The sequence below is a fragment of the Histomonas meleagridis genome, assembly GCF_020186115.1.
Source record: "Histomonas meleagridis strain 2922-C6/04-10x chromosome Unknown contig_95, whole genome shotgun sequence".
NCBI lineage: Eukaryota > Parabasalia > Tritrichomonadida > Dientamoebidae > Histomonas > Histomonas meleagridis.
Window position 1 is genome coordinate 316,680 of NW_027150927.1, and position 23,697 is coordinate 340,376.

Consider the following 23,697-nt stretch of genomic DNA (forward strand, 5'->3'; position numbering starts at 1 on the left):
CTCAAAAAATGGAAAATCAGAGACTCAAAGATGCTATTAGCAGGATATCCACGATCGTAAGAATGAACATCCAGACTTCAACTTTCGTGATTGATAGACTAAAAAGCTTGAATCAATGTTTAAGAAATCCCCCATCTGAATCAAATTTTACAAGAAATGCATTCGATGGCGGAATTGAACAGGCAAGAAATCAAAATGAAATAGAACGGAAAAGAGTAGATGAAAGACTTCGAGGTTTTTCTGTAAAAACCAGTGAAGGATGGAAAACAATTTGTGATTTTTATGGTCCAAGTCTTAACCAAGCTGAGCTCTTGAGCTTGGCTGAGGTTATAGCATTACAGTTAAATTTAAAAGTAGACAGAGAGGCAAAAAGAAGAAAAGAGGTTTTAATTAAATGGTTTGATGAAAACATAGAAACAATTAAACCAATACTTCCTCTGGTAAAGCTAGAGGATAGTGAAGGGAGACCTGTAACCGGAAATCTTGCATTAGCACATGTTTGAAATAAATTATTATTGAAATGAATATATTCAAATTTTTGCAAAATGAAATGAAAACGAAAATCGTACACAACAAAACAAGTTTATATAATTGGAGATATAATTAAAGAGGTTTGTATTTGTTTTCGTGGCAGCCGATTAAAACATAAAGACAAATGATCAAACATGACCCATTTCAAGTCTGTATTATTTCTTTTGTGTTCTTCTGATTGTTGATGCTCTCTTCCATTTACAAATCTTTTATTGCAAATTTCACAATATCCTCCGTTTGTAAGTTGTTGTTCTCCTTCTCGTGGGAGGGCCTCCAGTACGCTCATGTAAAAGTCAGTTTCTGTTGAGTTTTGATTTTTGTTGGTAAAAAATGGTGATATTAATTGATCATAAGGAATTGATGCTAATATAAGTTGTGGCATATGAGAAATATCTTTATAGTTTGGACGCAACCTTCCAAAAGCATCGCAAATTACTAGCCTCCCCTTGAAATCAGAAAAATTAATATTTTCCAAAAGAAAAGGTACTTGTTTTACCAAAATAATTTTAATATTCTTATTTGAATTCTTGAGTGAATCTATTTCTTCTTTTTTATAATCTGTTAAAATATAATCTGCATTATCTGCAACTTTTACACCTGAGTTTTGGAGTGATTTGATTAAAATCTGTGTTATCAATTTAGATTTAACCAAAACTTTAATAGTAATTCCTCTAAGAAGCTCAATTGTTAAAATTTGTGAATTTCTATTTGGCAATAATGATTCCATTTTTTGCTTTAATATTAAAGCGTCTCTTTGTGCAGTATAAAGCCTTTTCGAAATTGAACGATTTGACATTTGTCGATTTCGAAAAGGCAAAGACATCTTAATTTTAAACAGACACAACCGGCAGAAAAAAATCAATTCAAATTTTTTTGGCAGTTTTAAGGAAGAAACGAACAATTGGCAAAAATGGAAAGTTGCCGCGAATTAATTGACTCTTGGGAAAATGGATGGATGGTGTCATTAACTGAACCATATAAAGACGAAAAAGATCAAACATGGGTAAATGTTAAGTTTTCAAAGCCAACAAAAACAAAACCAATTCCAGCACATTATATATCTGTTAGATTTAAAATAGAAGATGATAAACCTGTTACATATCTAATAGAATGTGATCGCACTGAGAAGAAAATTTCAATACCAATTACAGATAGTACTTTACAGATGCATTTACGAATCAAGGCTAAATGTGGATCACGAGCAAAAGACATAGGCCTTCTTGAATGATGAAAAATCACTTGTTTAAAGCAAAATATGATTTCAAATAAACATGTATTTAGATTGTTATAGTCATGAACAGCTTTACTTTTTGTTTACATTAGCGCAATTTTTTTGTAAAAGCTGACACCAAGTTGAGGGAATACAAATGCCGTATTTGTAATAACATTTTTTTATGCTGATATTACTGTCACTTTTTATTGTTTTTTATATTTAAACGTTTTTATGTCTGAAATCATCTTTCTCCAAATTGGACAAGCAGGCAATCAAATTGGCTGGAAGTTTTGGGAGAAAGCACTTCAAGAACATGTAAATTATCACAAGCAATCACCATATGATCTTTCTTATCAATCCTTTTTTGAAGTTGGGGATGGCGGCTCATTTTCAACTTTAAACAAAGTCCGTGCTCGTGCTGTTTTAATTGATACTGAACTTAATGTTACTAAAAAACTTCAAGAATCAAAAATAGGTCGAATATTTCAAGGCTGTAATATTTCTTTTGATGCCACTAGCTCAGCTAATAGTTGGTCTTTTGGTTATCATGGCCATGGTGTTGATCTTGGTCCTATAGTTTTTGAGAAAATCCGACGTCTTGCTGAAAATACAGATCATTTAGATTCATTTTTCATGCTTCATTCTCTAGGAGGTGGCACAGGCTCTGGCTTTGGCTCATATATTCTTGAGAATCTTGCTGATGAATATCCAAAACAATGGAAAATGGCCACTGTAGTTACTCCATCTACATCATCTGATGTTGTTATTTCACCATATAACTGTGTAATGTCATGTTCACATCTTTGTCAATATGCTGATTGTGTTTTTCCAATTGATAATTCCGCATTACAAAATTATGTATATGGTTATGAACAACAGACGCAAGGTGCATATGATCAAATGAACACTGTTGTTGCCAATTTTCTTCTCGATCTTACAGCCGGCTCACGATTTTCTGGCAAAATGAATGTTGATCTTCGTGAAATCGAAACGAACATGATTCCATTTCCTAATCATAAGTTTCTTGTATCCGGAATATCACCTATCATTCCTAAGAATGCACCACGAAGTGTTAGTGGGTTCTTTACGGAAGCAATGAGTTCTAAGGCGTCATTATGTGATGTTGATCCACATTCAGGAACATATTTATCTAATGCATTACTTATTCGAGGCGATGTAACATTGAACTCAATAAGACAAAGCATCGATAAAATGTCATCCGGAATGCATTTTCCGCCATGGAATAGCGATGGATGGAAAATTGGTATTTGTAATAATCCGCCGCTTTATTCGAAGTTATCTGTGCTCTGCTTAACAAATACTTCGGCTATACATAATATGTTTGATACAATGGTCGAAAGGTTTAATAAATTATTTAGAGCGAAAGCGTATCTAAAACATTATACAGATTATGGAGCGGAAGAAGATGACCTCGTAAATGCTAAGGAAATGTTACAATTTGTGTCTGCAGAATATTGCGATATGGCGCAAGAACAAATGATACCAAAAAGACCAAATATTATTGTGTGATTTTGTAAAATAATAATAAAATATTCGAAATATTTATTTGAGATTGTTATAAATATGTTTCTCTATCATGGGTGCCCATTCAGTATATGGGTTTTCGTCGAGTTTAAGAGTTCCAATTAACTCAAATAGATTGATTTTCTTTGGTTTTCGATGGTACTTTTCTTCAAATTCAGCAGAAAGTCTTTTGAAAGTTATTTGGCTGAACATTTCGACGAAATTGTCCTCCATGGCATCAAACATTGCATTCATAAAATCAATTTCTTCATCAAGTTGGTAAGATTCTTGAAGAAGTTGTGCATATTCACTTTTCCTTTGTATTTCACCAAGGCTGTACCTTTCTTCATGGTCAAAATTGAGTGAACGAACGAGTTCATTTTCATTTTCCAAAATATCATCAATATTTTCTTTCCATACCATTTCATCATTTTGATTTTTTTCAATCCGCTTTTTAACTTCTTCGAATTCTAAGTCTGTTGAGTCACTTATTGGACTATTATCAAGTAAATTTTCTGTAAGTAATGAATTTCTTGCTTTCCGAGAAAGTGAAGGACTTGCACGGAATGGAGTATGATTTCGACGTTTTCCTTCGGGCTGTATATTTGGCGATAAATTTTCTTTTGGGGAATAATACATTTTTTAATTTTTTTGTACGTTTACCATTTTTATAAACGTACATAAACGGTATTCTAAAACCTTTGGGAAATTGGTTCAAATATATAATATATATTTTATTAAAAAATTTTTGAGATTTCTATTTCCTCTTAATGATACACATTATTTTATTTGAAGTTTATATTATTTTTAAATATTTAAATCAGAAATAAAAACCTTATAACACGAATTATTATAAGTTAATTCTCTTTATTCATATTTATAATATTTTTCAACATTGAAGCTGCGGCTCTTGAACCAGTTTTTTCTATGACATCGCCCAATTTCTCGAACATTTCGCATGGTATTTTCCTCTCAGTTGCTTTTAATGTTTTCAGTGCCCAACTCATTGCAGCTTCTGCCTTTTTCTTTCCTGATGCCGATGTTTGGTATTCGACGTTTACCAATGTAAACACAGCGTTTTCTATATCATTAACATCAATTTCATCATATTTCACGCATTCTGCCATCCACAATCTCAAGTTTTTCATTGCGGATTGTTTTGTTATATATTTTGGTACAATTTCCAAAATATATTTCATTACACTATTTGCAAGATTAAATGATTGTTTAATTTTCATTAATATAATATATGTACCGCCAATTGCGTTATTTTCATCCGAAACAATTTTATCAATTTGTTGTATGATAACTTCAATAATTTGTTCTTCATTTAATAATGAAAACAAACTTTCGATAATTTTAATTTGTGATTCGTTTTTAATTTCGCCTTTAAACTCATTCATAACAATTGGTATAACTTCATATGAATCTTCTTGCGTTAATGGAAATGTAAACATATCATCAGAAGTTGGAATTTCGTTAATTTTTTGGATGTAATACGGAATTACATATTTACATAAATCTTCTCGCTTAATTGCGATTTGTAATAACTCGGGAATATCCGAAATTATATTGACAGAAGAAGAAGAAAGAGCAAAAATTCCGCATTTTAATAGTTCGATTCCAATGTTTTTATAATGCGGATATGAACTTTTAATAAGTTTCGATACAAATTCGATAAAAGATGTTTTATTCGGTTTAATAACATCAAAGTTTTCGTTGATTCCAATGATATTATTTATGGAATTAATCATCGAAATTACTTCATTAGAAATTTGTGAAATTTCTTTTCGTGAATTTGTTTCTTTGATTATTGGCATCTCGATACCTAATGATTCTGTTAGAAGTGGTTTACCATCATTAGTAGTTCGACGCATAATATTATTAATAAATTCCGAAAGTTTAATTCGATCTTTTTCATTAGAAACTTTCGAAGTAGCCTTTTGAAGTATTTCCTTAATAATACCAAAATTGTTGATACGTTCGCGATGGATTTGTGCCGAAAGTAATTTATATGCAACATTAAATGATAATTCTTTGGTTTCATTAATGATTTCTAATGTTTGTTCATCATTAAAAAGTGTAAAACAGTTTCGAATGTAATTAAATAAAAATTTATGTAAATGATCGCGTGGATATGTAAGAATAATATTTAACACTTTATGCATTAGTGGATCTGAATTATTTATCATGGCAGTAAGTTTGCGTTTGATGGATTGAACAAGCCAAGCGTTGTGTGGTATGGAAATTGAAGAGTTAAATAATTTGCGATTTTTAAGAAATGTTATAAATTCGTTGGAATCAAGATATGGAATTGAAGACGCAATAAGAGCTGACATAATAGGATGATTGAATTGATCCTCCATATATAGAGACGATGATAAACTTATTAAATCAGATGAGTGATTTTCAGAAAGTAAACAGAGAAGAGGATGTATTGAAACGGAATTTGTGACTGTTTCACTTAATATTGGTTGGAATTTTTCAAAGGATTTTGGAGATAGATTGATCTGAAATTCTTTATTAAGTTTGATTTTTGGATAATGACGCGACAGAACTAACCAAAGGTATAATCTGTCTGCTGATGATGGTGCATCTTCTTTTTGGTTTTTGAAAATATTAAGGACTTGCTTATAATCAGTTGGAAAGAATTGCAATACTATGTCAATGGCGGTTTGGTAGCAAAGAGTACGAAAACATTTATTATTTTCTCCAATTGATAAAATTTCATTTATAAATTCAATTGCTAATTGGGTATCATCTTTTAATAAACCTGACTTAGATATACACAAAAGACACAATGCGTAAGTGAGACGACGGACACGTTTTACAACATGATGTCCAACTTGTGGAAGACAATTTTGAAAACGTTCTCGAAGTTCAGATGCATCTAATTCATTCACATGTTGTTCAATTATTGAAGACATTAAGGTGAGATATTTTCCTCGAAATTCTGGTTTGTCATCAGATATTTGGATTGCAATTAATTCGAGAATTTGTAAAAGATTATCATGGTCTTTTGTTAATTCTATAATTTTTTCAAAGCAAACATTTATATTTTCCTTTCGAATAAGAGTTTGTAGATTTTCGGCTTCCATTTAAATTTTGGTCGAGCAAAACAAAAATTTAATAGCGCCTCAGGTTCGATTCCCCACACACCTTATTTTTTACGGATAAAAAGTGCCACAGTTTCCACAAATGTAATAAAAGGAAAAAATTACTCAAAGTCTAAGTTCTGCATAAACGGACATATATGTTATAAATTAAGGAAAGTTTATAATAAATAAAAATTGCACCAAAATGCAATCAAGCAATTCTTTCATGTTAAAACTTTAATTAACAATTGAATAGAAAAAAATTGGAAATAAGAGGAATTGTACATACCCCCGAAAAATAATACAGTAAATTGATATGATAGCGATCGCAATTTAAATTCGAATACAAGCTGTTGTGCTATCTAAAAATATGTTAGAATAAAAATTAAAATCACTTAATATTTGGAATAAATAGTATTTTTATGAAAAATGTTGAGTCTAAACTATTTTGGTATAACCAAACATGCTCTTGTAAAATTTGACGTTTTTTCATTTCCTTCATTTCTTTTTATAAGTAATCCCAAAATAAACAGAGCAGATTTTGAAGCTGCAATAGAAAACGCTGTGTCGAATGATTTAAATATATTCCAAATAATATTTTGAAATATTATAATAATAAAATCAACACAAGATACAGTGAAACAACTGCCACAATATTTGAATCAATTCCTTTTTGATCAAGAAGTAACTCCACAATTTCTTTGTTACCAATTGAAACTGCTTTCATAAGTGCTGTTTTAAATGTTTAAAATAATTCCCAAATAATTTTTTGTAACATGAAATATGTTAATGTTAACATTAAACGAAACAAATAAACATTTGTCTTATTAATATCTTTATAATTTTTCAAAAGAATTAATTTAACAAAATCAGTAGTACCTTTTTTGACTGCTATCATAAGTAATGTATTAAAATATTTGGAGAAACTCCAAATTTTATTTTGAGATTTTAAATTATTATAAAATACTTTAAATAATACAAAAAAATATCTGTAGAATTAATATCAATTCCTTTATGATCAAGAAGTACTTTAAATATATTTAAATTTTTCTGTTCAATTGCTATAGTTATGGCTGATTTAAATAATTTAGATAATTAGCAAATTTTATTTTGAAATTTTATATAGGTTAAATAAATAACAAATAAAACAATAAAAATATTTTTAATATTAACATCAATTCCATTTTTCTCAAGAAGTAACTTAACTATATTAAGACAACCTCTTTCAACTGCTAAAATAAGTGCTGTTGAAAATAATTTGATTGATTTCCATATAAAACTAAAAAATATTAAACAAATAAACAAATTTTATATATAACAAAAAAATATTTTTAACATTAACATCAATTCCTTCGACTTGAAGAAGTAATTTTATTATTTTTACATAACTTCCATTAATTGCATGCATAAGTGCTGTATAATATAATTTGAAGAATTTCCAAATATATTTATGAAATATCAAAATGTTATATTTAAATTTAATAAAAATTAATTAACATCTCTTGCATTTACGTTTATATCGGTTTCTTTTCGTTCAAGAAGTAATTTAACCATTTCTTCACGAGATTTTCTACATGCTTCTATAAGAACTGTTCTAAAAAGATGAAATAAATTCTAAATATTATTCTAAAACATTAAATAGTTTAAACAAACTTCAAAAAAATTAATATAATACCGGTTATATTTAAATCAATTTTGTTGTGATTCAGAAGTAAATTAAAAATTTCTGGATAATTATGTTGGATTGCAAAAAATAATGGAGTTTTAAAGCATTTAAAAAAACATTATACAAATTGATGAAATCATAAATAATTGAGATTAATATGTTTTTTATTAACATCTATATCTTTATGATTTAAAAGTAATTTAGTAATTTCAATATTGTTATTCAATGTTGCAAAAATAAGTGCTGCTTTAATATATTAAAATAAACACCAAGTAGAAATATAAAATATTAAATTATCTAAAAAAATCTTACCTCTAGTATTTACATTAATATCAGGTAAATTCAATAAAATTTTCACGATTTCTATATTACCAACTTCAGTTGCATAAACAAGTGAAACATCAAATAATAAAAAATAACATCAAAATATATATTAAAACATTAAAAACATATAAATAAATATCAAAATAAATGAAGAAAAACTTTTAGCATTAACAAGGATTCCATCTTGTTTAAGAATATAATTAATAATTTCTATATTTTCTGATTGTGTAGCATCAGCTAAGATATTTTTTGGAACATGATATTTCTCAAAAAAGTATTTAGTCAGGAATAAATTCCCTACTTTTGCAGCTTTATTAATAACATAAGCAGTAACTTTCATTCCTTCTTTTTCTAAAAATGAAAGAATTTCATAGTTATTACTTTTAATACAAAGTTTACCTAAAAAATTTAATATTTTATCATTTAAAGAAAATTTTAATCGATTTAATATCTTATGAACTTTTATTGGAACAAATTCATCACTAATTTTATTAAACATATTTTCATATAGATAATGAAATATATCATTTTTATGGAATTTAATTGCTGTTTTAAATGCACCACTAAATGAAATATCCTTTTGTTCACAAAGTTTAATTATTTCTAAATTTCCACCTGCAACTGCATATTTACTTGTATTATAAAGATTACAATTATTTAACATTAAATATTTAAAACATTTTATTGAGACAAAAAAAGCTGCATAATCAATTAATGATATACCTTCTTTGTTAATAAAAGAAAATTTTTCATATAGTGATGGTTTAATCTTTTGATCAAAATCAAAGTTTTCTTGTGATGATATTTCTTGTAATTTTCCAATATCATCATTACGAATTACTTTTGTTATTTCTAACAGATTACCTCCTTCATTTATATATTTTAAATGTAGTTCCCAATTATTTTCAGAAAGTTTCTCAATGTTATATAAAAAGTCACTACAAAATGGATCGCCATAATACATTTTACTCCCAATTTTTTTAGTTTTGTAATGTGCAAAATATTTAGAAGTAAAATTTTCAGTTACACTTGAATCAACCATATGTTGTTTTATCATCTTTTCTAATAAATAAAATGATTCTTGTTTTTTCTTTTTACATATAAATTCACAAAATAAATCAATGATATTATTTTTGGGATTAATTTCTTTTTCTTTGTTATTTAATAATTGTAAATAATTTAGATATATATCTGCTTCTTGTTTTCGTGAAGAAAATAATGAAAAAATTAATAAACATATAATGTTATTAAAAGATGAAGGATAATTTTTATCAAATAAAAGAATGGTTTTTTCAATTGAAGATTCTATATTTTCTTTATTTATATTTAACAATATATTCTCAAGCATATACAGCATTTGCATATTGCTTGATTTTTCCATAGAACTTTTAATCAAATATAATAAAAAAGTCCAACAAAAAAGTGATAACTCATTCTCATTAGGGGCACCCTAATTCCTAAAGACAATTATTTTAAGAGACATACTCAATTTATTTTATGAATTTCATCTTTAAAATATTAACGATCCTTTTAAACTTTACTAATAATTTTTTTGTTTAAACTTATTCATCATAGCGAATTTTTATGCTTCAATCAAAGTGAGGCAAATTCTTATCAACCATCGGTTTATTTTAACATCATAAACCGTTTTGTTTTTCTATAAGCGGAGACCGTTTATGACATTTTCTCTGATGACCGAGGAAGAATTACACATTTCAGGGCCAACTGAGGTTAAACATCTCGTTCATATTGGAAGAGACCTCAACTGGACTTTTGATGAATCAGTTAATCCAACAGATGTTTTCCAAAAAGAAAAAGTTATTGGTGAAGGTGGTTTTGGAACAGTATGCACTCTTAAACATATCCCATCAGGCACAATTCTTGCCGCAAAGATGATTAATCCAAAACTTCTTAATAGGTCATCACTTGATTCACTTAAACAAGAAATTGACCTTATGAGACAAATTTCAACACCATATACAGTTAAGTACTTTGGTTCATTCATTTTCGAGAAGTCATTAACCATTTTAATGGAGTATTGTGATGCAGGCAGTCTTCGAGATATTATCGATAAAAAGAAAAAGCCATTAACAGAACCCCAAATTTCAGTTGTCCTCCATGATTCACTCATGGCTCTTATGTTCTTACACGAAAAATACCACATTGTTCATCGAGATATCAAAGCCGGTAATATTTTACTTACTTCTAAAGGTGAAGTTCGTATTGCTGACTTTGGTGTTTCCAGACAATTTGATATTGAAAAGACCTTCCAAACATGTTCAATTGTTGGTACTCCATATTGGATGGCCCCCGAAGTTATCAACGGAATGAAATATTCATACCCCGCCGATGTGTGGAGCATTGGCGCTACTGCTATTGAGCTTATTGAAGGCGCTCCACCATATTGTGAATTTCCTGCAATGCGAGCAATGGTCGAAATTGCAACAAAAGGTTTCCCAGGCTTCCGCCAAGGTCATAAAATATCTAAAGAGTTCCAAGACTTCATCCGCCAATGCATGATTATTGATCCACAAGCTCGAGCAAAAATTCCCGAGCTGCTTCAGCACCCGTTTATTTTAAAGGCCGATAAGTACGATAGAGAGGCCGTTTTCGAGTCACTTTTCAAGACTGAGGGCACCCCAGAGGCCGATACATCCAATGTATCAACCGATAACTTAAAGAACGATACAACTAAAGGGTATCAATCATTTGTTATAACATTACAACCAGGAATGACAGTAGGTGACTTATATCAAAAAGAAGTTGAAGCACCTGATGTAATCGATGAGCCAATTAAGAAACAAAAATTCGAAAGTATGGTCAATGTGGAAGCAATTAAAAATATGGTTAATGTTGAAAATATTAAACATATTGTTCAAGACGACCCTAAGCAAGGACTGATGGTATTGGGTGTGATTCTGTTACTGGTTGTGATGATAGTTCATTTCATTTAATAAAATCGACTTTTAATGAATATATGCTCTAAAAAAACATATTATTGTTGAAATTAATGTAATCGCATATTGTAAAAAATGCATCTTAAATAAAAATTCTCAATGTGCACATGAAAATGATTCCTTTATTTGTTAGGTTATCATTGTATATAACCATATGAAGGATTCAACAAAGCTATTTTTGCTTAATTAAAATGTTTTTTTTCCAAGAGATTTCAAATCTTTGTCTTTGGTTTTTTCAGATCGTTAATAAACGTTCTCGTTAACACTTTTTTCTCAAAAATGGAGAAAGAAGAATCCATCCAAAAAATATCAGACAATCTAACAATTGTAATTAATTATTACCAAAAAAATACAGCACTAATTCCCAATGGCGTCCAAATTTTAGGAATGCTACAAGAACTGAGAAAAGCATTGAATCCAATTAGTTTTGAACTTTCTTTATTTGTAATACAATGGAATAAAATTATGTCTACAGTTCAAAGCTGTGTGGTAACTCATCCAAAAATTTTGCAAAACAAACCTCTTCCTACTAATTCTTTAGAACAAATTAGAATTTTTCTCAAAGATTTCTTAAGATGTGCACCAAATTCCATTCCTACACAAAGAAAAATGAATGCGAGTGCTGAAAAATTAATGTCATTAATTGATTCCATTGAAATTAAAATTCAGCAAAAATCATATGAAATAGCAAAAAAGAAATTACAATCTCTTAAAACAAGAATATCACTTCAATCTGATGATCTTTTTAAACTTTCACAAATGGAACGACAACAAAAAACAAACAAAATTACTTCAATCACACGTAACATTGAAAGTATACTTCGAGGACTTCCTAGCAGCTATCAAAGTCCCATCAAAGTTACAATTCCTGATGTAGTTGTTAACTTTGATATATTTCTTAAAAGAATTCAAAAAAAGTTTAGCATGTCAAATTACAATGATGCAAAAAGCCAACCACCATCTCCACGTAGTGTTCATGAGTTATTTCTTGGCAGTATTCCTAAAATGCCCATCGTTAACAGCCCAAAGTCATCATTTATTTCACATAACAAGTCAAAGGAGCACCCCAAAACCGTTAATAAATCAGTACTTCCAACAGATTCACCAAAAAGTAAAACTACATCTCTATCAAAGGTCGATATGACCACTCCAAAAAAAGTTAGACAAATTAAAAAGGCAGGAACCACAAAGCTTACAACATCTAAAACATCTGAAAATAATCAAATTCTTTCTGAAATTGAATTGCGTTTACAAAGATTGCATCAATTATTTGAAGATGTTAGCTCCATATCATTGTTTTTAGATGAGTTACATAACTTAAAAAAGAACAACAAAGAACATTTGACCAAATTTTATAATGATATGAAAAAGGATATCGAAAACATAAATTTCATCGAACTGATAAACAAAAGTTCGAACGACTTAAGCACGCCAATATCTTCAAGTTATTTATTGCAACACGAAATTAAACTTCTTAAAAGTTTCGAACAAAAAATGTTTTCAAATGAAGAAAACAAAAAAGAAAAAACTTCAGCTATCGAGGAAAACAAGAAATTAAGAAAACAATTAACAAAATTACGTAAAGAATTTCTTGGAATTGGCGAAGTGAATGATTCCATTGACGAACTGAAGAATTGCAACAAAAAAATCGAAAAATTGTTCGAATTAAGAAATAAATTTTGTGAAAATTCTTCACAAAATTTTGACCTTGATGGAGTTAATTATACACAAAAAATTGTAAGTGATGAAATAGAGTTTTTACTGAAGAGAAAGTTGGAGATCATCGAAAAAATGAAAAATGAGAAAAAGTAAACTGTTTGTATCGTACTTTTATTTGAATGCATTTTACCGGTTATGTGTCGTTAATGTTCAATTTTGAACAATTGTACGTTAATTTTATATGAAGAAAAAAATTCTTAATTTGCTTATCCTTATGCAGATTTGATTAATTTTAATGCAAAAAAATAATTTTTATGATTCAACTATCAGAAAATATTGTTATTGTTTTAGAACAAAGAAGGAAATATTTACTAAAATTGTTAGAAACACGTGAAGAAAATAACATTTACATATTTTGGCTTAAGTACTCATTCATTGCAGCTTCGAAAATATTTTCTGTATTATTACACCAAGTTGAAAAATCGTTTAAAGCCCCATCTAAAATATCTATGATATTTTCTCCTTCTTTTGCTTGTATTCTAAGACGCATTTTGCTTTCGGCTGGGTGTGGAACAGAATATGAGCAAAAATCAACACTTTCATTTGGAATCAAGGTTTGACGAATTGCATTTCCCATTGTGTGTGTTTCACTGGTGAAAAAGAATGATCCACTTGATGGATCATTTTCATTATCAAAAGTAATTGTGCAAGTACTTGGCTCTACCATATTAAAGAAAACGTTTACTGACACTTTTTTGTTTATGAGTAAGAAATGTGATTTGAAATATATGAAAACCGTTTAAATGTTTGGCCTTTTTAAAAATGGGAAAGGTTCACGGTTCTCTCGCTCAAGCAGGTAAGGTTCGTTCTAACACACCAAAGGTTCCAAAGATGGAAAAGCCAAAGCCACTTCGCGGTCGTGCAGCAACTCGCAAACATTATAATAAGTATTTCCTTTCAGCTAACCCAGATGCTAAGCGTAAGGTTGGTCCAAACTCACAAAGCCAGTAAATAAATTAAAACTTTAATGGGAAATTCTTTTTTAATCTTTTATGGAATCTTTATGAATTTGTATTACAAATTACAAAACAACTATGTGCTAATGTCTTCCAAAAATCATCCAGATTTCTGGTTAAATAAAAGTTGAATCAAGTTTCGGATTTTTTTCGAAATTTGGTCAAACCGTTTAAAAATTTGTAAAGGATTGAAACAAAAACTGCTGACCAAATGTTGTTAAGGAAATACTACGAAATTTACACCATACTTACAATATCAATAATGATGTTTTCGGCATCTAAATTATGGATCTCTACAAAATCTTTTTATGACATGTTCATTTCATTTTTTGAAGATAATTTTCATCATTTGATTTTCAGTAATTTTCTTTTTTGGATATTACTTTCGATATCCTTGTGCCTACTTAAGTTCTCTGTCGGAGATGTCTCAAGTTTAGCAATCAAGGTTGCATCTGAAAGAGTATCCAACATTTTATTCTATTTCTTTTACCTAATTGATGGTAACAATTATCTAGCGGAACATCTTTTTGCTTTCTATTTTCTTTTTATTCATATGATAATACAGAAAAAAGTTGAAGATTTATATTCATCAATTTCTCTTCCTTCACCTAAGCAACACATACGAATTATGTATGGACAACTAACCATGTCCCTTCTTTCTATTTATTTCTTTTTCAAGTACAATTCTACGTTTTTCCATATGCATTATTCAACTATTTTTGTTGAAACACTTCAAGGGATTTTTTCTCATTTTATTGTACTTTACGACCGTGAGAATGTTGGTAACTCACAAAGTTCTTATCGACTAATATTTGTATCACAAATTATATCAGAATCTACCAATTGTATACTTCGAGTTATTTTCCTTGCCCTTGAAGCTAGAAGAGCCATTTCATTAGGGCTTGGCTCTTTCACATTTTTTGTTCTTTCCAAAAACATTTTGGACAACGTTAACAAATTGAGAGAGTCATTCAAAAAGTTCAACGATTGGAAGAGGATGCAATCGTTGTTTAACGACTATCTTCCTAGTGCAAATTCTGCTGATATTGAGCATGATAACACATGCATTATTTGTAGGCTTGAAATGACTGAAAATGACTCTAAAAAGTTACCTTGCGGACATTGCTTACATACTGATTGTCTCGAAAGATGGACAATGCAACAAATGAAATGTCCAATATGTAGATATGATCTCGATGAAATGTTAAAGGAAGCAGAACGCAAAAAGAATGAAGAAGAAAAAAGAGAAATAATTGTTGATAATAACGAACAAGAGGAAAATGTAAATGTTAATAACGAACAGACATTTACTTATGACGAGCTAAACGATGATGACAACGGAGAATGATTTGCTGGAATGTTTTTAAAGTCGGAATTTTGTAAATAGAATTATATTAAGTTTTTTATATTTTTTGAAATCAAACATAAATTGTAAAATTCATATAATCCAAATATTTTAAATATGCCATTCACTTGTTTATAACATATGAAAGTCATCATCGCGTGAAATCACCTTACGCTGTCTGATTAAAGATAATTTTTGTAACAAATAAATTTATTTTTTAATATGAAATTTGATATCAGATGAAAAAACTGAATAAAAAAGTTGGTAGTGCTGATAAAGCAAATTGTTTTTTTAATGAAACAATAAAAATATTTCTCATTCATCACAATTGATAATAAACAATATCAATAAAAATTTACCTCATATTTAGTGAAATGATTTGTACATTTTTTGTTGTTTGAAATAAAAAAATTAATAACAATAACTTCTTATTCAGCAAAGCACGCAAGAGTCAATGCAAATGCATCTTCTTTAAAATTTTATTAATCAATGAAAATATTCCATAATTACACGTCAAGTGAAAAATTCATAATTTAAAACATTAAAATCAAGATAAAATCATCAGCAATTATGATGAACTTTCAAAGAATGAAAACCAAAACATTTTAAATATTAAACAATGATAAATCACATAAAAAATTATTTTTAAATTGTTTTAATATATACAAATAACGTAATTTGTACCATAAAAAAACAACGCATACTAATTCAGCATCATCAGTTCGCCGGCCATCATCACCATTCCCCTCATCGTTTGTATTGTTCCTTCCAAATTCGTTCCGCACTCCAACATATCATCGAACAGCACTTCGACCCTTTCATCCTTACAGATCCCGACCACGACGCCCTTCGAGCCAAACGGAACTGATCCAGAAGAAGCGATTGCTATGACTCTGCTTCCGATTGGAGGTATTGTCACTGTTCTGTTTTCGTTCGATTGTTTCCCAGGCCATAACATTTTACTTTCGTTTACATCATTTAGTTCAATTTCTTTTATGATTTTCGGTGAGTTAATAATTGTCTTTTCGATGTTTAATAAAGTCGAATATGAAAAATGTTTTTCTTTGACAGAACATAATATACTTTTTGATGCAGGTGCATTATCATTTAGAAATTGCTTCAAGTCATTAAGTTTGGCAAGTTGATACGTTTTACTGGTCGTACCAAATATTTCTCCAAGTTTAAATGAAACTCCTTTAAGATTCTGAGGTTTCGACTTTTCCTCAGGTTTACACAAAAGTTCCTTCAATTTGCCACTTAACTTAAAGTATTGTTTAAGAAGCTCGATGATTGATTTATGATAATAAAATGTGTTATCTTCGAACTTACAATATCCTTTGATAACATTTTTCTTATTACGTGTATAAAGTTGGATTGCGATATTTACATGTTCATCAGATATATAAATTGATGTAAATATAGAACGTAATGCATGGAATGGTATTGATAACAATTTCGTTATGATGTCATCACTAACCCATTCTTTCGAATCATTAGTTATAATATTTCTAATTTTAATTGGTAAAACTTTGTTGATTTTAACATCATATGTATTCTCATTATTAACTTTGGTAATTATACCTTTAGATCCATCATTAGTACCACCCAAAATTATTATTTCTGTTCCAACTTTCGGCTTCAAATTTTCTGAATTCGTATCTTCCGTAAACCTCTGAATTGCATTTGTTTGGTTTACTTCTAACGTTAATTGAAATGGAATGAAAACTGACCTCGATGAATAAGTAAACAAAGATTCGTCGTTAGTTGATGAATGATACACCAAAACCTCGAGTAATACATTAACTTCATTAATATCCAAAGCATATTTTGTCAGGAATTGTTTTTGTAGTTCTTCGAAATTTGGCAAAAATTTATGTTTTTCTTTTCCTTCGATTAGAATTTGATTTCCTTTGTTATCGATTACGCCAATTATTAAGCCCAACTTCAAATAAGGCCAATCGAATAATATCTTTTGATTTAATAGTGTCTGAAGATCTGTTGGCGGTTTCCTATTTATTAATGGTTTTATTACAATCGAATCGCGTTTAGAAGGAAACTCGAAACAGATAACAGGAACAACTTCGGTACGCGTTTCGAACTTTATGTTATTTAATGTTGGTACACATGGCGGCGTTTGTTTAGTGTATATTATTGGCTGAATGATTTTCGATATGACATCAATTTCTTTTGGCTCTGTTTCATCATGAAAGAACTCTAATGCTTTCATGAATTTGTTTCGCTCTAATTCTTCTGGTGATAATGCGTCATAAAGTTTATTATATTCTTCTTCAACTTCATCTTCGTTAATTTCAGGTAATAATACAACGGCTTGATATTCATATTTCTTACCATTATAATCTAAATCAAAATCTTTCGGATAATAACATGAGATTTTGGAGGGCGGAAACATTAATGATTGAAGTGGACTCGGTAATAATGATGCAAAATGTGGTGGAATGATTAAAAGCTCTTGAAGAAATGGTGAAAGTGGTTGACCGATTTCAAAATGTGGCTCAAATGAATCAATGTATGGTATAATCATAGGTAATGGTGGTGTATAAAGATATGGATATTTCCATCGCCATGACGGGCACCCCGAATTATAATATTGAAGAACCCAATAAAATGCTTCGAGCGTTTTATATGACATGTCGCCGATCAAACTTTTGATGTCATTTTTTCGTTTGGGATATTTAGAAAGAAGATACTTCTCATTGGTTTGTGAAAATAATGAATGACGTTCAGCTTCATTTAACTTGGTGGCTTTATGTGCTTCAATAAAACAATCTTCCAGATGTTGGGATACAGCTATGATCAGATTTTTAAGAAAACTCTTATTAAAGGTTCCTTCAACAACTAAATGCTCAGTCGGTGATTCTTCTTTAAGCTTTTTATAACAATCAGCAATAATATTAAATCCACCTTTCTGAATTTCAATGCTATGAAACTCAGGAATGAAATCATTACCAATAAGAAAAGAAAGAGCAACAAAATCGTCAATTGTCTTTTCAAGTTCTTCTCCAGTGACTTTGAAATCAATTGATAAATAATCACGAATCATTGAAATATGAAGTAAGTCAAAGTATTCAAGGCCATATTTCATCTTTGCCGATTTCATCTGATATTTTTCTGTTTCTTTTTGAACAAAAGGTGCATCTGATTCTCGAATAAGACTAAAATTAGGTTCATGTGATTGAAGTCCTAAGAAGATAAGATCTGCATCTGTTGAGTATAAGACGTGCGTTTGATCTGGTTTCCAATCAGGTTGAGATCTTCTCATTCTAATAAAATCAAGAATCTTATGTTCACCTTCACCTGGAACAAAACAACTGCTATAAATAACCTTTGGGCGCATCCACGCACTATCTGTTCTTGTCTTTGTTTTGATGAAATCAACAAGAGCAAGATGTATTTGATACATAAATTCTGTACCTGGTGTGAAATTTGGTGATTTAAATGAGTGGCCTGTATACTTTTTAGTTGCAAGATATCTTCTATGTCTTTGTTGTGTTGCTTTTGCAATTGGAGCAGGTCCATCTACAGCAATAAATAAAGTATCAGTTGGCCTTGTTATTTGAACAAGCATGTCTAAATATCTAAGCACTTCTCCAATAAATTCTTTAGACATTGTATCATCAATTTGATGCGAAGCTTCTAAACTTTTATAGAATATACCATTCATATCAATATATGAATTATTAAATCTAGGACGCGATGGATCAGACATTTTCCTAAATACTAATGGGTATCTTTGAACAAGCCATCGATAAAAACCTGGAACGCCCATATGTGAAGTGAGGGAGCAACGATTCAGAAGTTTCCGGCGGTTTATCACAAAATGCATTTTGAATTGAAATCCCGACAAAATGAAAGCAAAACGATAGAAAACCATCAAATCAAAGAGAACGTTAACTCAGCAACAAAAAAAAATTTTTTTTTCATGCAGTTGATATTTTAGACCATACGAACCTCATACTTACCTGCTTTGGTTGTGTATCTTAACCATTTTTGTGGTGTGTAGCCAGATCTTTCTACAACTGTTAAATACCTTAATGCTAAACCTGAAGCAGAAAACATCGCAAGGTTAAAGTTGGCAGAAATTGGCAATTGAATCTTTGTCGCAGGAGATGACTTAGAAGTAGCAGCAAGACAAGATACAATAATACTTATATCTGCTTGTGTTCCACCAGGGAAGTTAGTGATCTTCCAAGCAACAGCATTCTGACTAGAAACATATTTACCGCGTCCTGTTGTTGATGAGATTTTGACATTTGATGTATTATCTGGTAATGGAATTGAAAGTATGAGTGGTGTTGCGCTAAGTTTCATATCATATGTTGCACGGACATTGACACGGATTTCAATCTTGTTTCCTGGAAGGTCATGAATCATAGGAGTTATTGTGAATGGAATTCCGATGTTTTCAGTCTTACGATATCTCATAAGTTCGAACTCTCCGTCAGGTGGAGTGAAGGAAATTGCTCGATCATTAGCAAAGTTGGTAAGTTTGACACATTGATGAAATACCATATCATCAACTTCGATTGTGTTACCAACTCTGTTTGTTTCTTGGCCACGTCTTCCTTCTGATTCAATTGTTACTTTGTCATTAAATCCTATCTTACATTCTGGCATACCGGATAAGTATACGCGCATAACAATGTTGCCATTAACTGAAGCATCAAGAATCTTTCCAGATGGAGAAACAAGGACAGATACTTTTTCGATGATATCGACGAAAACTTCGTTATGCTTATATTTGATATTTTGTGCACGCCATGAAATGGCACCCGTGGTCATGATTGTGACCTGGCTATCAAGTTTAGATGAGGCTTTGCTAGCTGGGGATCGTTGTGTGAGAAGTCTAAGGGCTTCTGGATCAGTACTTTGTGGATATCCGGAGTCAACCATTTCATCAAGAAGCTCAATAATTTCAGGAGAATGTTTCTTGCATAAGCCGATATCCAAAGGTTCTTTTATGCCAAGAACAGATTGGAAAATTGATGGGAGTTTTGAAAGAAATTCGAAAATAACGCCTGCATTAGCATTCTTTCTTGTGGCACCAACGTAGTAAATTTCGTTTTCTAAATAATGAAGAAATGAAGTTCCGTCAACAAGAATTGCTGGTGATGTAATTTCTTTTGCTGCAATGACTCCAATGCGGTAATTATCGAATGCTGTCACATCAAAGTCCTTCCTGTACACACGCATTGCAATAACTTCTCCTGTGCGACTGACAACTGCAACAGCGCTCAACATATTAAAACTGCTTTTTTTGAATCAAATGATAGCTCTCAAATTTACCCTTGATTTACCCTTAAAAAAGCCAGATTTGTAGTAAAAAGAAACGTTACTTTAGTCAAAGTCAGGATGATAAAGGAGGTTTTACTGTGAATTTTAGAGGTTTAATTTATCTTTTCTATGTGTTCATTTAAAAAACTATAAAAATAAAATGCCGATAATTGACATGTAACACATTTCTTCTGTAATATATTTAATTAATATAAGGATATATAAAACGGAAAAGTTTGTCTAGTTCATTCATTTTTTTTATAAAATTTGAAAAAAGAAATATATTCAAGTTTGATTTAAATTTCAAATTGAAACTCATTATAATAAAATTTAATATTACTGAACTAACTTACCTTTGGTTAAACAATTTTTTGGATGTTTTTGTTTGAGACTTTTAAAGCTGAAATATTTCAAAATAATCTCTAAAAAAAGCAATTGACGATAGAGCAAAATTAAATTTTTTCTTTACTTATTTATGCCTGGATATTTGCATTAAATGCAAAGATTTTCATTCCTAATCTGGTTACTTGCTTTGTATTTTTCTTGGTGACTCGGAAATTTAAGTAAACCGATTATAATCAAAAAAGTGGCTTCCGGTGGCATAAAGATTTTAAATCAGATTATATCACTATTTATTTTTCATGGTGTTATTCTATCAATCACTTGCTGTCATATTCATGATAAATATGTCTTAAATATCAATTTCTTTTTATTTGTGCTCAAGAAATAATTGAATTATTTCCTCATGACCATTTTTAGATGCGAATGTAAATGCTGTGTCAAATAATTTAAATAATTTCCAAATATTATTTTGAAAAATAAATTTTATATAAAACAAATAAATATTTTTAGCATTAATATCAATTCCTTCATGTTCAAGAAGTAATTTAACTATTTCTGTGTAACCTTTTTCAGATGCTATCATAAGTGCTGTTTTATATTATTCAAATCATTTCCAAATAATATTTTGAAATTTCAAATTATTAAAATAAATATTAAATAAAACAAATAAAAATTTTTAATATTAACATCAATTCCTTTCTGCTTGAGAAGTAATTTGACTATTTTTGCATTATTATTTTCAGTTGCAAGAAATAATGGTGCAAGGATATAATGACGATGTGGTCTTCTATATGTTAAAATTAGATTAAATCATACAATTTTTTAAATAAAATTCAATAGCATTTATATAAATTCCTTCTTTGAGTAATATTTTTATAACTTTTATATGACCATAAAATATTGCAATCATAAGAGGTGAAAAAAACATGAAAAATAATCATGAAAAATAAAATATGAATATCAAAAAATAAAAATTATCTTTGAAAAGATTATATAGAAATTAAGTGCAATTTCAATTTTATGCCTAAGAAGGAATTTAATCATTTTAATATGACCATATTTTGATGCTAAATAAAGTCCATTAGCAAATAATATATATTTTAAACACGAAAAATTAAAAATTTATATTAAATTCATTCTAGAAATATTTTTCTCACCTATTTTACTATACTTTTTTTTAAGAAGCAATTTTGCAATTTCAACGGAACCTTGTTTACAAGCAATTAAAAATGGCGTATTAAATAATAATATTAAATTCCATTTAAAAAATTGAAAAATTAATTATTTAAAACAAATCTTAAATATAATAAAAAATATATATTTATCTCCATTATAAAACCCATTTAGATCAATAACATATTGAACAATTTCAATATTTCTTGATTTTATAGCTGAAACTAAAATTTCTTTTGGCAATTCATTTTTTTCAAGTAAATGCTTTAAAAGATATAAATTACCACTTTCTATTACTTCAATGATTAATTCATCTTCAACATTTAAACCTTTTTCTTCTAAAAACAGAAAAATTTCATAATTATTATATAAAATACAATTCTTTGCTAAATCTTCTAAATTTATATATTTAATAATATCAATTTCATAAAGATAATAAAATATATCATTTCGATGGAATTCAATTGCAACTTCATATGCACCTTCAAATGATGAATGATTATGTTCGCATAAATGAATTATCTCTAAATTTCCGCCTGCAACTGCATATTTACCTGTTAAAATTATATAAGCTCCATTCATAAGTAAATATTTAAAACACTTAATTGATCCAAAGAATGCTGCATAATCAATTAATCTAACATTATATTGATTAACAAATGAACATCTTTCATAAAGTGATGGTTCGATTGTCTGATTAAAATTAAAATTTGTTTGCGATGATATTTCTAAAAGATTTCCTATTTCATCATTTCGAATTATTTTTGATATTTCATCTGAGTTAATTCCTTCTTTAATTAATCGTTTGTGAAGTTCCCAATCATTTTTTGAAAGTTTTTTAATATTGTCTTTAAATGTTTCAACAAATGGAATATTCTGGTTATGCATTAGCCTATCAATATCAACATTCGTTTTATAATGTGCGAAATAAAGGGACTTTTTAGTTTGAACAAGATCAATGTCAGCAAGATTTAAATTAATCATCATTTCAATTAAATATTTAGATTCTTGAGAATCTAAATGAAGAAGATATTGAATAAAAATATCATTAAAATGATCATTTATATTTTGGATTTCATTCAGAAATTGAAAATATAAATCAATGTTATTTATATGTGATATTATCACTGAAAAAATTGTTTGAGCTAAAATTATATAAAAAGAATTTGGGAAATTTGAATCATATAATGCTTTGACTATTTCAATCGATTCATCAATATTTTCTTCTTTTAACTCCCTAATTGTTTTTTGTATATTGCTTAAAAATTGGAAACACATTTATAAATGTTTAAAGTAATTTTTCGTATTCTGAGGTTTATTACAGCTGTAATTTTTAACAAAGCAAGTCAAAATAATTTGTGCTGGGGAGAGAAAGGTGGCATTTTTTACCACCCAAAACGAGGAAACGAAAACAAATCGATTTTTCGAAACTTGCTCTTGGAATAGATCTTGGCACAACATTTACATGTGGTGCTGTTTATATCCAAGGAGAAATTGATTATCTTTTGAACTTTATTGGCAAAGAGTAAATACCATCCATCGTTAGATTTGATGGTGATA

General features: G+C 29.2%; 7 protein-coding genes across 7 annotated transcripts; 3 read left to right on the forward strand and 4 right to left on the reverse strand.

Moving 5' to 3' along the window:
• Positions 1–1,975: 1,975 nt before the first annotated feature.
• On the forward strand, positions 1,976–3,274 carry GO595_009786 (tubulin epsilon chain; the record flags this gene model as incomplete). The annotated part of the gene is made up of 1 exon (XM_067923509.1): positions 1,976–3,274. One exon carries the CDS (start codon positions 1,976–1,978, stop codon positions 3,272–3,274), a length of 1,299 nt encoding a protein of 432 aa, XP_067770096.1.
• A 33-nt stretch (positions 3,275–3,307) lies between these two features.
• On the reverse strand, positions 3,308–3,907 carry GO595_009787 (uncharacterized protein; the record flags this gene model as incomplete). The annotated part of the gene is made up of 1 exon (XM_067923510.1): positions 3,308–3,907. One exon carries the CDS (start codon positions 3,905–3,907, stop codon positions 3,308–3,310), a length of 600 nt encoding a protein of 199 aa, XP_067770097.1.
• A 218-nt stretch (positions 3,908–4,125) lies between these two features.
• On the reverse strand, positions 4,126–6,366 carry GO595_009788 (uncharacterized protein; the record flags this gene model as incomplete). The annotated part of the gene is made up of 1 exon (XM_067923513.1): positions 4,126–6,366. One exon carries the CDS (start codon positions 6,364–6,366, stop codon positions 4,126–4,128), a length of 2,241 nt encoding a protein of 746 aa, XP_067770098.1.
• A 3,678-nt stretch (positions 6,367–10,044) lies between these two features.
• On the forward strand, positions 10,045–11,307 carry GO595_009789 (STE family protein kinase; the record flags this gene model as incomplete). The annotated part of the gene is made up of 1 exon (XM_067923514.1): positions 10,045–11,307. The coding sequence occupies one exon, from the start codon at positions 10,045–10,047 to the stop codon at positions 11,305–11,307; it is 1,263 nt and encodes a 420-aa protein (XP_067770099.1).
• A 2,484-nt stretch (positions 11,308–13,791) lies between these two features.
• GO595_009790 (40S ribosomal protein S30) lies at positions 13,792–15,333 on the forward strand (the record flags this gene model as incomplete). Its single annotated transcript, XM_067923515.1, has 2 exons — positions 13,792–13,976; positions 15,015–15,333. 2 exons carry the CDS (start codon positions 13,792–13,794, stop codon positions 15,331–15,333), a joined length of 504 nt encoding a protein of 167 aa, XP_067770100.1.
• A 700-nt stretch (positions 15,334–16,033) lies between these two features.
• On the reverse strand, positions 16,034–19,117 carry GO595_009791 (XRN 5'-3' exonuclease N-terminus family protein; the record flags this gene model as incomplete). The annotated part of the gene is made up of 1 exon (XM_067923516.1): positions 16,034–19,117. One exon carries the CDS (start codon positions 19,115–19,117, stop codon positions 16,034–16,036), a length of 3,084 nt encoding a protein of 1,027 aa, XP_067770101.1.
• Positions 19,118–19,284: 167 nt separating this feature from the next.
• Positions 19,285–20,589, reverse strand: GO595_009792 (Adaptor complexes medium subunit family protein; the record flags this gene model as incomplete). Its single annotated transcript, XM_067923517.1, has 1 exon — positions 19,285–20,589. The coding sequence occupies one exon, from the start codon at positions 20,587–20,589 to the stop codon at positions 19,285–19,287; it is 1,305 nt and encodes a 434-aa protein (XP_067770102.1).
• Positions 20,590–23,697: the final 3,108 nt, after the last annotated feature.